Below are 16,136 nucleotides of genomic sequence, written 5' to 3' on the forward strand. Positions count from 1 at the left end.
AGCAAAATAGTTAAAAAAACCAGATAAGTTTGCATAAACTTAATGGCAATATGAATATGTCTAAAAGAGTAGTATTTCAAAATATATTGAAGAAAATTTAGGGTGATTCCGAAATATGAAAATTCATATTTTAGAAATACTTTACGAATCATTTTCTGTTTTTATAAATTTAGTAACAATTTCAATTGTTAGCAGTGTTTTTGTTATGTTGTGTATGTAAGTTTAAAAAAAATGTTTTTATAATGTTTCAAATGGAAAAAGATCGTTAATTGGAGGTAATGAAGGTATTGATTGAAATAAAAAATATTTTAAGGAACTATTTAAAAAAAAACTTGGAGGAGGCATAAAGTCAAAATGAAATTTGAATTTGATGCAAACAACAATGGAAAATATTTGGGTTACCAAAAATCTACTATTGATGGATCGGATTATGGCTTAGAGGTAATTATTTGCAAAATGAGCTGAGAAAAAAACAAGGATAATTTTCGGCAAATTGTTGTATTACATTAAACCTAAACAAATGCAATATAGAAAACATTACTTCATAAGGATAAACAATAATCCTTAATAAAAAAAAAACTAAAACAAAAATTATCATAAAAAACAAATTGGCGGTGTTGATGGCTGTTGGATAAGAATAGTCACAATATTTAAAGTTCAAAGTAACCAAAGATCAAACTGTAGCGTCTGTACATGTTTTGTGTTGCTATATTTCGATACCAGAACAAAACTACATTATTTCTTTTTTCTTTAGCCAAATTTCTAATCTCGACAAAAAAGCAAACGAATATTTTGGGTTTTTCATGAAAATTCTAATGGTTTTTCCAATGATTTGCATTTTATTGGATGTAGTTTGTTGTTCTTTTTTTCTTCTGTGGAAGGAAGCATTGTCATTTTTGTATTTTTTTTCTCTCATAGGTATTCAGATTTATCTAAATTATATTGAATTAATTTCTGCTTCTGGTGAATTTGTGTACTTTTTTGTTTTCATTGTTGTAGTTTTATTAAAGACTTAACCATATTCCTTATTGCTCTGTGTATTTTCAGGTTTTACGGTTAACCAATAATAAGTCCACATCCTAATCTAAACTGATTTTTGGTATGATTCAAACGTCCACTTAATGCAAATGAAAATGGCAATGGCTGCAAACGTTTCTCCAATACACCGCACACATTCCAGTTGGTGTCGAAGGAACCTGAAATAAAGAAAATTGTGAGCAAAATATCAATTTAAATTAAAATAATTTCAATGTCTCTAGCCGTCGAAACGGTTTTGACAACAGTTTCAATTTCAAATTGGAATAATAAAAATCCTACAGATTTTCTGAATAATGAAACCCTTCTTTAGAAAATAAACAAGTCATCTATAAATAAAAGACATGAATAATAAAAATAATCTTAAATACATTTATGTTTTTAAATAACTAACCTGTCATACGTATATCATAGAAATTTAGTTTCCTGCACTTCTTCTATGTGCCGTATACCTATAGCTCTTCAATAAAAAGGACTTCATACATTTCTTCTATATTCTATAAGTGAGAAACTTTCGTATGTACTATTAAAAGAGTCCCTCATATAGTCCATCCATAAAAGTTACCAGCAAGCAAAATAACATGATCAGGGTTCTCATTTTTTAAAAAGATAATATTCCATAGATTTTCTGTTCATATAAATCAATTAATTGCTCCTCTAAGGGTAGAACATATTCAAATTTCCCAATTCTTCAAAGGGCTGTAAGACATCCACATGCCTTCCAAATATATATAAGCTACAGATCTTTTTTAGACCGACAGATAAATTGTCTTCTACGTGTCTACGAAATTTACATGACATTCTACAGGACTTAAAAAAAAAAACAAATAATCTCCTACACGTATTCGACAAACGGTAGACCCCTTAAACGTCTTTATATATACTTCTTTCGATATCCACAGTTTGATACTGTTTTAAATGTGACATAGGTAGAAGCTTTATGCCTGACTTCTACGAATGAATTAATTTTCTTCTTATGCCAACCTTCCAAATGTTATTTAAATAGAGGACCTTTGCATGCGTTCTCCGCCTAGAAAACCTTCCTCAAGCGATGCTTAAATAGAATACCAACTTTATATACACATTTCTTCTGGTATATCTCCACTTAACCCACTACATGACCAGGTCTCCACTAAATAGCAGAATTTAAAGGGTCCCCTGTAACAAGAAACCTTCTACTAGACTCCTATAAACTGAAAGTTTTCTACAAGTCTTTAAAGCACTTCATTTAACAACACACATTGCATCTTATTCTACATACCTCTAAAAACGAGATCAGCTTTTGGCAAATCCACTTGATAACCTAAGGTGGCGACAGACTCCTGCATTCTCAGACTGGTCTCGACCTCAACACCGATTTGTAATTGTTCACTGGCTTTTTGATAATAACAAATGTGTACACCACCGGGACCCAAGGTACCAGACCAAATTGAATCACCACTAGTGTAACGACCCACAGCAGAAAGTACAGTAATTTGTCCACCGGGAACATTGGGACCATACTGATAGGCCAATTCGGCGCCCAAAGCAATGTTCTTGGTAACCGATTGCAAATAGTGGCCAACAAAAACACCAGAATTGTTGAAGATATTTGGATTGCCAATGGTAAGGGAGGCAGTAAAATCATCACCGCGATAATCTGTTGTTAGCTGGGCAACGGTAATTTTCGATTCTTGGACCTTAAACAAGCAAAAAAAAAAAACAATAAATAATAAGGCATAATTAAAAACAGATAATACTCAATACTACAAACCTGCGAGGCAAATTTACAACGTATGCGGGGTGAGAATTGGTGAATAACATTGGCATTCAAATTGCCCGATGGATCTATGTCTCCCAACAACACGGGGAAAGCTTCCGAGGGACTGTATTGTTTGGTACCCACATAAGTGGCTCCAAATCGATAGCCGCTAGGTTGTGTACTGCACAAGTTAAGCGTGTGCGAAACCTGAAAGTGGTTGCTAAGGCCCTTGTTCAGCATTACCTTTGCTCCCTCAAAGGTCATTGCCTGGATATCTGCAACAAATGGTCAATCATTTGTAAAATTACATAAATTTCACAAAGTTTCATTCAGAGTTCCATAATAAAGTATTTTCTACACATGTTGTAGGTTATGTCATCAGCAGCGAGGCAACAATAACCCCCATATCGAGCGATTACCTTTGCTCCCCTTTTACAAGACATACCTTTACATTTTTTATGCAATTCTTCGAGGGTGCCTGGATTCTCAAGTTTCACATCGACCGCCGGTGCGTCCACAGCTGCAAGTCCAGCTGGGGCAGTTGGTGGTGCAGGTACTCCTGATTTAGCCGCTTTATCCAGTGATGCCGCAGCGCTGCTCGGCGTCGACGATGCTGCCATAACATTACCCATTTTACTGTGCTTTGATTTCTGCTTGCTCTATCTACTCTTGTTGTACTGCTACTGCACACTGCTCAGTGCTCTGCTGCTCCGTCGTATTTACACACTCACACACACCGCGACACTATCGAACGCACGAAATTTCCTTTTCAGTCACGAAATACGTCCGATTCGGAGTCAATGTTTTAAATAAAATTGACTGAAAGTTTACTTTGTTTTCTTTATTTACAGAAAATTTACTCTTTTATTGTTGTTTTAATTCCCGACACTCCGAAAAATGGGTAAATTTTTGCTGGTAACATTCATATAAGCAGAACTTCAACGAAAAAGAGCCATGTCGAGAATGACATTTAAGTGGTGAGAATGTCATATGAATTCTCTACTTGACACGTGCATGGTGAAATCACAAGTAAGGGGGCAGAGATGGGAGTGGGGAATTACTGCGGCACAAGATGCCAAATAGGCGTAATATATATGTTGCCTTGTTTATAGATTATTTACGAAGTCTTCACTTCATTTAGTAGATCCTGTTTAAATTTCGTGTCTTTTAGATTAATAATAACCGCATGATAGCATATGTTTTGTAAAGTTTATTCTCTTCTGATATGTTTACATAGAACTTTTGCTGAGTTAACCTTCTTCATAAGTATTTATTGGAGACATGGTAGAATTATACAGGTAGTCGCATCGACACAGCTGCTAGGACAATGAACTGTCAAACTGATTTTGGAATTGAAAATGTTGAATTATTGAAATTTGTAAAAATTGTTGAAAAATGCACAACAACCCCCTGCTGGCGTCGTAAAAAAAATATTTAAAAATCTAGTTATTTTTTATAAAAGATTTAAAAAATGTTGACATATCAATGTTCTCAAGCGTTGATGCATCTACCTATATTCTTCTGCCATGATTGGAGATAAGCACGGTACAATAAGCTTCATAAAACTATAGAAATTCAGCCCTGAGGCTATGCCCGCTTCAAGTCAGACTCATTCAAATATGTATACAACAAGTTATTTTCATTTTTTCCATATTTTTCCTCATTTTTAGAATGAGTTAAATAGCGCGAAAAATGATTGAAATGTCTGGATTTTATCCAAAAATGTTAGTTTTTATTTTTCAAAACAATATAATACACATGGTACAATGAAGAGTAGGTATGTCAACTTTGAAAAAATTGCAAGTATAGAGGTCTACCTGTTTGGCTTGTAATGTCAGAATTAGTATCAAAACAACTTGTTGCATTTATTTTGAATAAATAATTGAAAACCGCGATAACTGAATGAAAGGTCAACACTTCTTTTCAAAATCATGTACTATATATCTGTAAAGGATTATTAGAAAACTTCAAATTCGGGTTTTTTCAAAATGTTTATTTCAACGTATGCATCGACAAAATCTAGAGTTTTTGTACCGAAACTCTAGATTTTGTCGATGCATACGTTGAAATAAACATTTTGAAAAAACCCGAATTTGAAGTTTTCTGAACAATTTTTTTGTTATTGAAAAGAAAACACATACATAAACAAATAAAGATGACATATTAAGCCAAGAAAATAAAAAAATTAAAATCATATGGTATCATAGCCCTACCTTGATATCATTGTAGATAATACACATGGTGCAATAAGGAGGTAGAAACGCTTCGTAAAACTACAGATATAAAGTGCTGATGCTATGCCCGCTTCCTGACAGAATTATTCAAAATTATATGCAACAAGTTGTTATCATTTATTTCAAATTTTTATTCATTTTTAAAATGGCTTAAATAAAGCGAAAGATGAATGAAGTGCCTTGATTTTTTTTTTTTTCAAAAATATGATCTAGAGTGTCCAATCTTTCACCTTACCTTTTTATTGTACCATGGAGATAAGTGCAATGAAAGTGGTAATTTAAATAGACCGACTTAAATGAATCCCGTTAACTATAAGTTAAACACATGCATTTATTTTAATGTTACTGAAATACGTCAGTCGTACTAAACTTCAAAGTTGAATATTTTCAACACTGACAATTGAAAATTTTCTTTTTTTGTTGTTGAAAATAGAAATAAATGATACAAAAGACTTTTTTTGTAATTGGTAAATGTCACAGGTGTTTTAGTACCAATTTTTACAACGTCTTTTTTGTTATAATCTAATATATGGACCTGGCGTATTTGGGTAATACGGACGTACTAAACATTTTACCATGGTGGAAGTTGAATATTTGTATACGCTACGTCGGATTTTAGATAACGCTATTAATTCCAATTTTTTTAATGTTCCAGGAGGGGTAACAGCATGGTCTAAGAACACAGGTAGATGCATCAAAGTTTGAAAACATTGATATTTCCATTTTTTGAGTACGGAAACAATTGGAGGTTGTTATGATGTGCTTTTTTCAAAAATGTTTACAAATTGCAAAAATTTTCCATTCAATTTTTCCATTGATATTTTTCGACATCATAAAGTACAAATCGGTTATCGTAAGCCAAGTTAGAATTAAGAAGGTAGAGTCATGAAATTATGTGTTTACAATTTTTTACGAATAATTCATTTAAAAACATCTCACTGTCAAAACTTATATTTTTTGTTATTTATGCAGTGAAATTTGACAAGGTAAGATGGGATGGGCAGAGATGGGAATGCTTATTTGAAATGACTTTACCTTCTTAATTTTACCATGTAGTAAGCAATAAATCCTAATAATTGGTCTGTTCCACAACTGTAAGAATGTAAGAGTTTTTACTGCTATAACCGATTTTCCTTTGATGACGTCAAAAAAAAAATCGAAAAACTAATAGATTATTGCAGGTACAGGAACAGAGAAGATGTGGGTAAATTCCAATAAATATGTTTATCTAAACTATCTATGGGTTCCTATATAATAAAGAATTGTCATTACCGATTTGGCAAATGAGATTACCATTATAGAAGAATATAGGTAGTCGCATCGACACGGCTGCTTGGACAATGAACTGTCAAATGAATGAAGAATTATTGAAATTTGTATTCTTCTACCGTGGAGATTACCTTCTCAATTTAGCCATGGATTACACATTTGTAAATTCATTGATATTCTTTTCACTGTGTAAACACAGGGTAAACTAATTTGACATTATTTTAACGCCTTAATTAAAGGAACTCTTCAGAAGCAACACTGCTTCGTCATAATAAAAAGGCGCGTAAATATTTAATTTGCGAAGCATCATTTTCATTCATTCCCAATCGTTTTGAATGAAAGGTTGTATAAAGCGATGCCACGGAAAAGAGGCGCAACTGGCAAGGTAACAATTGTTAGTTTTCCTTTTTTTTGTTTAAAATACTAATTTCCTTATATTCAGGAATCTTCCTCGGCTGCTAAAAAATCAAAAACCGAGCCAGAAGAACTGAAAGAAAACTGTCCAGTTCTCTACATAGAATGCTGCCGTTCCTGATCAGTATTTAGAAGGCGGGCAGAGGCACTGCACCGCGAAATCTTAAATTTGTTAATAGCATTTAAACCTAAAATAGAATTACAATTATCCATAAATTTCGATGGTCCACCTAGGCGAGGAGCATTTGAGGTGGCCATATGCGAAACACCCTCCAGTGAGATTGAACAACGCAATCTTATATGGACGGGCATTAAACGTACTCCAAGAGCCCAAAAGTTTCCTGAAGCCAGTGAAATGGTTGAGCATATTACAAAATATCTTAAATTAACTTCCGATGATGACTACAAAGTCAAGAAAGAGGAGCAGGAGAATGATGAGAAAGTAGAAACTAAAGACATAAGCAAAGTCAAAGATGAAAAACCCATCAAATCAAAGGGAAAATCTGTGGCTAAAGGTGAGTCTAATTCTCCCAACTCCTCCCCAGAAGATAATGAAGAGAAGCCTAAGGCCGCAGAAAGCTCAACTTCAGCGAAATCATCAAAACGCGGAAGATTTAAAAAGAAATAAAATCAAGCATTTGCTATACTCTTCAAATTCGATCTATGAGAATTTTGTCATGTTTTAGCACTTATGACTTTGATAGTGGTAAAACCTTCATAGGAGCCCTATTAAATGAACTTTTTTTGCTGTCTGGCAAAGCGATCATAGAGAGGTTTGTGGAGCATACAACACTTGAATAATTTCTTAAGAATTATAATAAAATGTTAAGCTAGAATAGCATTTATTGAAAAAAAAAAAAAATAAAAATAAATAAATAAAATTGTTATATCTGAATATATTGATTTGTGGTGTCCCCAACCCTTGTAGTTTATTTGAAGATCAGCAGAATGAGTTGTTAACATATAAATATATCCAAAAATCAATTCTGAAAATCTTTAACTTAGGTAATTTATCTGCAAGAATCTATGCAAACAGAAATATCCATATAGTCCCATAATTCAATACAGAATCTATGAAACTGTAATAATTTTCAATAGAATTCTAATCAATTTTGATTGAATTCTAATCTACTTCGCAAAAAAATTTGAATTTGGGATTTCAGCAGAGCAAACAAGTTCACTTTTTTGCGAAAGTGTAGTTTGTAGCCAAATCAGCTAAGCTCAAAATCCCTAAAATTTGAAAAATCCGTTACCTGAGGGCTATGACTTAATTATTTTTCACTAAGAAAGCGAAATTTCCAATCACAGTGTATAGCCACCCTGACACATAAGATGTTGAATGACATTTTGAATGCCCAAATTTATTTTCTATTGAGATTCTAATTGGGTATGCTTTGTCAAAATATTTTAATCTGGTGCATATTTAGGCATAATATCTATTTTATGGTAAACTCACGATGTCATTTTTGTTATTTTATCTATGTTTAAAAACAGTTTTAGTCAATTTGCAGTTGTTCCTTCCCATATTTGGAATCTGGATTTCCGTAGAATCTTTGGTATTAGTCAAGGACTATTTTTTCTTAGGATGTTTCAGGCATGCATCTACTCAAACTTAAGTAATCACCGGGTTAATATTTAATACTTTTTATTTAGCATTTATTATATTTCATTCTTCTTTATCATTTAAACACACAAAGTTTGTGTCGTTATGATCTCTTCTAACATTAAATTATTTTCTTCTTCATTCTTTTCATCCTGCATAGTCACCAAACTCTCTTCATCAACAAGCTATTTTTCTTTCCTTTCGTCGGACAAGGAGTTGAATAAACGATTAACTTCATTGGCTACTTGCTTATCGACAACAAAACCATTGGAATCTATAAAGAAGGCACATGATTTAACACTGGTGGCTTCTCTCAATGATTTCGAGTCCTTAACGGAAAGCACCAAAGTATATTTATCATCATATTTCTGCATATCCGAACTGGCTTCCCATGTTCGTTGTGAACCATTCGATCTCTTCTCGGTGGCCACGGCAAAGGTGCCCTTCTCACGGAATGTGGTGTGCAAAGTGAGAATACCCATCAATGCAAAATAAGCAATAACACATAACATTAAAACGGGTTTCGATTCGGGGAATGGATGTGTAAAGTCCCAACAATGGGCCAGAACAGCAACACCAACAGCCAGGATGCAAAACACCAAGCGGGTATTGATTAAACCAAATTGTTCCTTCAATTGAGGACGGGTGGAGAAGAGGGCATTTTTAACGGCATCATCCAGAGCATGTTTAACAGCAGTGGCATCCCATTTGTTTATTTTCACGGCCTGCAAAAGGTAAGCAAAATTTTACTGACACCTGCCAGAAAAAAATCATCGACACGTCTCTCGATGCACGAAATAGTTTGCAGAAAAATGACGTGGTTTGCGACGACTCTCAATATTTGAAAGATTTGAGTTATCAAACAATGCTAGTGTTAACATTTTATACCTCCTCAACAAATTGTGGCTTCTCAGTGGTTTTTGTCATTTTTATTTCGATTTATTCCTGTTTTAGTCCTAAATTTTTTCTGCAGGATCCAATTTTTGTTTTGTGCTGAAAAGTGACAACGCGACACACGGTTGGTTATGAAAGTAAACCGCACATAGTTGTATAAAAGGGTATATTCACAACAAACTTATCTTAAGGGTGCTTTATATTATATGGATTATAATGTATACAATCAGGGGTAGGCACTATCAAATATATTAACCTGAGACAAAATGCCCGAAGGTTACAACAAAATGTAACACAAAATGGCATTTAACTCCCACGTTTTAATGATGGAATTGTCAAGGGAAATAATACTTCTGTAATAGTTCTCAGTAAGCAGTCCACTCTTGAAAGGCACACATCTACTCAAGACTACGAAATGCCTACTTAAAACATGTGCTACATTGACCATAATACATACATATTTTTCTCAAATAATATGCAAGGTGAGTCGCTAATATGGTGGTGATTGTAGTGTGCAACTCACATGAAAATAATTGTGACATTTGTTTGAATGTCGAATGTATTAATAAGCGTTCGGTCCTCGGACGAATTACTCCAACATCAAGGAAAATAGGTAGTTTTTGTTCTCAACAAATCAATTAAGCGCATTGATAGTTCCACATTTTACATTTTTAGCAGAGAGAATTTTTTAGGGTCCAAAGTCTGAAGTTTGACCAAATAGGTAATTCAATCTTAATTCTTGTCAGTTTATGGATCACAGTGCATGGTAGAAGAATACAGGCAGTCGCATCGACACAACTGCTGGGACAATGAACTGTCAAACCAACTTTGGAATGAAAAATTTTGAATGAAAAGTTATTTAAATTCGTTAAAACAGTCAAAAAAATGTACATCATAACAACCTCCGATTGTCGTCGTATAAGAAAACATAAAAATCTACTGATTTCTGAAAAACATTTTAAAATTTTTGACATATCAAATTTCCCAAGCGTTGAGGAGTCTACCTGTATTTTTCTACTATGCTACAGTGCTTATATTAGAAACCCCAGTTGTACTATTTTTAAATATTTTAACTAGAACGCCGTACCTTTTCATATAAAACTAGTAAAACTTACTGGAAAAATGAGGAAAACATCCACATAAAGTGTTCGCTTTAATACATTTTACCACTAGAAATTTTAGCCGTGTTGAAAATTTGATTTTGACATTTTTACTCGTTTTCCCTTCCCATATTATCTGGGCAATGCAGTTTTCTGGGAACGAATTTAACTCTCCTATCTCTTACCAATTAAAAAAGTATGGAAGAATAACCAACTACCTTCAATTTTGGCATTTTCCCGTATTATTTGTGAAGTGAAGTAGTATCTTAAAGTGTTGCCATTAAGAGAAATATGAAAACACAGGGGCAATGTAACTTTTATTATCAAAGGAAATTGTATGAATCGCATACTGTAAAGATCCCTCGTATCATATGTTACCAAATATGACAGGTGGTTTGTGAGTTTGCTAACGTTGTATGGTAACCATCTACAGTGATTGACTAAAGATTTGTTGTTTTGAAAGTGACACGAAGACAGATACCCCAGCTAGCTTTAGTTGTATTTCTCTCCTATCCAAACGAATCCCAAAAAGTGGTAACTGGAAAAATGTCGGCCATCGAAGAACTTCAAGCCATGTTGGCCCAAATGAAAGAGGAACTGGCCCAGCAGCGTATGGAAAATCAAAAGGCTCGCCAACCTATTGAGAAAATGTCTGCAGAAGTGGTTGACTCAAATCCCTATAGCCGTCTGATGGCCCTACAACGTATGGGCATTGTTAAAGACTACGAACGGATACGTGAGAAGGCTGTTGCCGTAGTGGGCGTTGGTGGTGTTGGCAGTGTCACCGCGGATATGTTGACCCGTTGCGGTGTGGGCAAATTGATTTTATTCGATTACGATAAAGTTGAATTGGCCAATATGAATCGTTTGTTCTTCACGCCGGATCAGGCTGGCCTATCCAAGGTGGAGGCAGCTGCGAAAACATTGACGTTCATCAATCCAGATGTTAGCATTGAAACACACAATTACAATATAACAACAGTAGACTCCTTTGATAAATTCCTCGACACTATTGCCCATGGTGGTTTGCAGGCAGGACAACCTGTTGATTTGGTTTTGAGTTGTGTTGACAACTTTGAGGCCAGAATGGCCATTAATACAGCCTGTAATGAACTCGGTTTGAATTGGTTTGAATCAGGTGTGTCGGAGAATGCTGTTTCGGGGCATATACAATTTATACGTCCCGGCGAAACCGCTTGTTTTGCTTGTGCTCCACCCCTGGTTGTGGCTGAGAACATTGATGAGAAAACCCTGAAACGTGAAGGTGTTTGTGCTGCATCCTTACCCACCACAATGGGCATTACCGCCGGCATGTTGGTACAAAATACATTAAAATATTTGCTTAACTTTGGCGAAGTTTCCGATTATTTGGGCTACAATGCCATGAATGATTTCTTCCCTAAAATGACTCTCAAGCCAAATACCCAATGTGATGATAGACATTGTCTGGCTCGCCAAAAGGAATTTGCAGCCAAACCGAAACCTGTTAAAGAGGAGGTCGTCGAGGAAACAAATGAACAGCTGCATGACGATAATGAGTGGGGTATTGAATTGGTTGATGATTCCCAACCCGAGGAAGTGGCGAAACCAACGGAAGCTTCCAATGTTACAGAAGGTCTACGCTTGGCCTATGAGGCTCTAGTCCAAGATGATACAGCAAGTGCTAATACCGTATCGGCTGCTGATGTTAATTTGGAAGACTTAATGGCTCAAATGAAATCCATGTAAAAGTGCCTTCACACACACATTTGACACGATTAGATTGTATTTAATTCCTATTATAATTCCATTTATTTTGTTGCGTTCTATTATTTGTAAAATTCTTCTATTTATGTGTATTTTTTGTGCAATGTTGAGTATTTTTGTATGAGATTTTTTACATATATACTGTGAGAATAAATTCTTTTTCAGATATTGCGTATAAATTGGGTGTTTAAAGTAACTAATAGCCACCGATGACGGACCCTCTAAAACCGGAGGTATCTTTATATAAAAGCTGTTAAAAAACGTGGATCTAGTCTAATCTAATTAGGCGAAAATGTAAAAAAATATCCACCGCCAAGGCTTAATAAACATATAAAGAAGTTGGGCCTACAAACTGAAAACTATTTTCGGGTTTTGACCTACAAACCGACTACTGTTAAATCTACTTGAAATTTTCCACAGCCCAGATTGGCTTTGGACAGTGGAATCAGAAGAAAACTTTCAGCGAATTAGAAAAAAAAAGTTTGTCAAAAAGGACAAAGGTTTTATTTTTGACCACAATTGATGAACATAATTATACAAATTTCTGTTGTTCGGAGAACCACATCAAAATTTAATGTAGAAAAATTTTCTTTGAAAATGTACTCAAAAAATTAACTATTCAAAAAAAGGTCGAACAATATTTATCAAAAAAAATTAGAAAATGTTTCAGGGTTTTTTGGCAACATTGGTGCAAAGATTTTCTTGACTTTGATAGCTTCTTTTTAAAATGATGCTTTGTAATATAATTTTGCACAAACACACATAAGGTAAGGTTTTAACACTAAAATGTTTATTTAATATATGTGCATAAAGTTAACAAAAGTAACTTTTGTTGACTCGCTTGAGGATTAAATTTTCCGATCATAATTCTATGTCGATTTAGCAATGTCCGTCTGTCTGTCTGTATGTTGTAATCATGCTAGAGTCCAAACGGCATGTGATAAGCAGTTAAAAATAGAGTTGTCTTTTGTCTGCTGTCAGGTCAAGTTCGAAGATGTGCTATATCGGTCAACGTTTTCGTGTAGCCCCCATATAATTGTACCTCCCCATATTCGGTAGTTTGACGATTCAAGCCAAACTTTTTAAAGAAATATTTTAAAATTCGGTATTTAAAGTTTATATTGGGGTCTACATCCTGTGGCCGAATAAGATTCACATTTTCGTGTAGCCACCATATAATTGTACCTCCCGATATTCGGAATTCGGACAATTTCAAATGGAATAATTTAAAATTTGGTATTTAGAGTTTGTATTGGAATCTACCTCCCATGGTACAATGAATTCAAGGTAGGGCAGAACTACCATATGATTTAAATTTTTTTATTTTTCTGGCTTAATATGTCAACTTCATTTGCTTATGTGTGTGTCTTCTTTTCAATAATAAAAAAATTGTTCAGAAAGTATTCAAATTCGGTTGTTTTCAAAATGCTTATTGCAACGAATGCATCGACAAAATCTACAGTTTTTGTCCAATCCCACGGCAGCGGGTTCTACGATACCGGATTGACCCGAAACAACAAGATTCCAGTTTCGGCCAGCGGCTGCCAACCCAGTATGTACATGTTTGTGTTTGTTTATTTTTCTGCATTGGGAGCAGCATATCCCGGAATGCTTGCTCCGGATTTTATTGGTCCGTGCCGGGATTGAGGAAAACCCCGGACCTTGGTTCTGCTCGGTTTGTCAGAACGTCATCCACCACAGATCTGTCTCGGTGCAATGTAATGGATGCGGAGAGTGGGTGCACTTCAAGAACTGTTCCGGATTAAGGCGTTTGCGAGACTACAGCGAAAGGGATTATGTTGCGACTTGCTGCAGTAACGTAGTCCCCAGCGAGTCCTCTTCTTCGTCGTCCTCGTCAGAGGCGTCGTCGGAGTATGGCACTCCACCGCAGTCTCCAGAACAGCAACCAACACCGCAGCACCTAACGCCACATGTTGCTGTTCCAACTCCGGATTGTGCATCGTTCTTGCAATTCAATTGCAATGGACTTCGAGGCAAAATAGATGAGATAGTGGAATTTATGAGTCGGAGGAATATTAAGATCGCAGCGGTGCAGGAAACCAAGCTGAATGAAAATTGCAGCCTACAACGTTGTTATGGTTACAACGTACTAAGGAAGGATCGCACCAGAAGTGGAGGTGGGGGATTAGCGTTCCTGTTACACCATTCTGTTCAGTACAGACCTATCTCGCTTGAGCTAGTCTCTAGTGACCCATACATGGAATGTATGGGGATAGCAGTCAAGTGTGGAACTGCCGAGGTAGAGGTGCTTAATGTGTATATCCCGCCGATTAATAGCTGTGAACCACGTTATTTGCCTGATATTAGCCCATTATTGCTAGGCAATAACCGCCTGGTACTAGGGGATTTTAATGCCCACCATGAGTTGTGGCATTCCGTCCTAGGTAATGACCAGAGGGGATCAGCGCTGGCAGAGCAGATTGACTGCTCCACATTCTGCACGGTTAACGAGGATGCCCCCACCCGAATAAGAGGAGAGTGTCACAGTTCGCCAGACTTAACCATAGTGTCACCCGGTCTGATAAATGACGTGACTTGGCAACCCGTCATTTCTCTTGGCTCAGACCATCTCCCGATAATCGTCTCCATAAGCAGGTCGCCCGATTTCATAACCTCTGAAAGCCGCACTTTCCTTAACATGGGAAAGCTCACTGGCCAGAGTTCAGAGAATTCACCAACCGCCACTTCAGAGAACTGCCCAACCCTTCTGATGTTCGGGTAGCAGAAAGGATTTTCCGAAACATCATCAGAGCTGCAGCCGCTCGCTATATACCTGCTGGTCGAATACCCGAGATAAGACCAAACTTCCCAGCAGAGGCAGCGGGATTAGCAAACGAGCGTGATGATCTCCGTCGTACCAACCCTACTGATCCTAGAATCAGTGATTTGACAGTGGAAGTCAACCGGTTGGTACAGGAGCATAAGAGGAAAAAGTGGCTAGACCATCTGAAGTGCTGCAACATTGGAACCGATATGAGTAAGCTGTGGGTAACGGTTAAGTCGCTCTCGAACCCTGGAAAAAAGGATGATAGGACCTCAGTCACTTTTAACGACGTAACGGTGACCGATCCGAAGAGGTGCGCGGAATATTTTAACCGGCAATTTGTCGAGCACCCCGAGAGTGATAGGGCGAAGCGAAGAGTACTACGTCGTATCAGATCTCTTCCCGCCGAGGAGGAACCACCACAGTTTACGATGGGTGATGTTGCAAATGTCATCCGTAACGCTAAGTCATCCAAAGCGTTGGGCCCGGACGGAATCTCAATGGTAATGTTGAAGCAGCTGGATACGCCGGGAGTCGAGTACTTAACGAAAGTTCTCAATTTGTCGCTAGCCACCCACATAGTGCCCGAAACCTGGAAAATGGGCCGGGTGGTCCCGCTACTGAAGCCAGGCAAGGATGCCAGTAAAGGCGAATCGTACAGGCCGATTTCGCTTTTGTCGCCAGTAGCAAAGACTCTTGAGGCTTTACTCCTCCCCAGCATTAGAGGAAGCTATGCAGTTGCCAACCACCAGCATGGATTCCGTCCACAACATAGTACCACAACAGCATTACACGCCATTTCCACACATATTAGTAGAGGACTAAACCAGAACAGGCCGTGTGACAGAACAGTGTTGGTAGCCCTTGACCTATCAAAGGCATTTGATACGGTCAATCATGCCACACTGTTTGAGGACGTACAGAGAACTACCCTCCGGCCAAGTTTGAAACGTTGGATAATCAACTATATGTGTGGACGCCAGTCGTACGTGGAATTCCGGAACAAGAAGTCCAAAGCCCGTAGAGTGAAACAGGGAGTTCCCCAAGGTGGGGTGATATCTCCGGAACTGTTTAACCTCTACCTTTCCGGAATTCCTCGCCCTCCAGACGGCATTGAGATCGTAACGTATGCGGATGATTGTACGATCATGGCGTCGGGTCCAGTGGTCGATGACATATGCGAAAGGTTGAACCCCTATCTCGCGGAGCTTGCCGCATACTTCCACGCGAGGAATATGAAAATATCCGCCACGAAATCAAGGGCCACACTCTTTACCACATGGTCTGCGGAGATGAGAACACAGCTGAATGTTCA

General features: G+C 36.8%; 4 protein-coding genes across 4 annotated transcripts; 2 read left to right on the plus strand and 2 right to left on the minus strand.

Annotated features, from left to right (window-relative positions):
• Positions 1-790: 790 nt before the first annotated feature.
• On the minus strand, positions 791-3,752 carry LOC101890666 (mitochondrial import receptor subunit TOM40 homolog 1). The gene is made up of 4 exons (XM_005185081.4): positions 3,222-3,752; positions 2,789-3,051; positions 2,297-2,714; positions 791-1,196 (listed from the first exon to the last, which is right to left on the minus strand). Exons 1-4 carry the CDS (start codon positions 3,406-3,408, stop codon positions 1,057-1,059), a joined length of 1,008 nt encoding a protein of 335 aa, XP_005185138.1. The 5' UTR covers positions 3,409-3,752; the 3' UTR covers positions 791-1,056.
• Positions 3,753-6,521: 2,769 nt separating this feature from the next.
• Positions 6,522-7,548, plus strand: LOC101890840 (selenoprotein BthD). Its single transcript, XM_005185082.4, has 2 exons — positions 6,522-6,664; positions 6,722-7,548. Exons 1-2 carry the CDS (start codon positions 6,635-6,637, stop codon positions 7,319-7,321), a joined length of 630 nt encoding a protein of 209 aa, XP_005185139.2. The 5' UTR covers positions 6,522-6,634; the 3' UTR covers positions 7,322-7,548.
• Positions 7,549-8,321: 773 nt separating this feature from the next.
• LOC101890496 (signal peptidase complex subunit 2) lies at positions 8,322-9,333 on the minus strand. Its single transcript, XM_005185080.4, has 2 exons — positions 9,185-9,333; positions 8,322-9,021 (listed from the first exon to the last, which is right to left on the minus strand). The coding sequence occupies exons 1-2, from the start codon at positions 9,221-9,223 to the stop codon at positions 8,482-8,484; spliced, it is 579 nt and encodes a 192-aa protein (XP_005185137.1). The 5' UTR covers positions 9,224-9,333; the 3' UTR covers positions 8,322-8,481.
• Positions 9,334-10,726: 1,393 nt separating this feature from the next.
• LOC101890325 (ubiquitin-like modifier-activating enzyme 5) lies at positions 10,727-12,215 on the plus strand. The gene has a single exon (XM_005185079.4). The coding sequence runs from the start codon at positions 10,837-10,839 to the stop codon at positions 12,016-12,018; it is 1,182 nt and encodes a 393-aa protein (XP_005185136.1). The 5' UTR covers positions 10,727-10,836; the 3' UTR covers positions 12,019-12,215.
• The last annotated feature ends 3,921 nt before the right edge of the window (positions 12,216-16,136 follow it).

This window comes from Musca domestica, unplaced genomic scaffold, assembly GCF_030504385.1.
Source record: "Musca domestica strain aabys unplaced genomic scaffold, Musca_domestica.polishedcontigs.V.1.1 2, whole genome shotgun sequence".
In the NCBI taxonomy this organism is placed as follows: Eukaryota; Metazoa; Arthropoda; class Insecta; order Diptera; family Muscidae; genus Musca; species Musca domestica.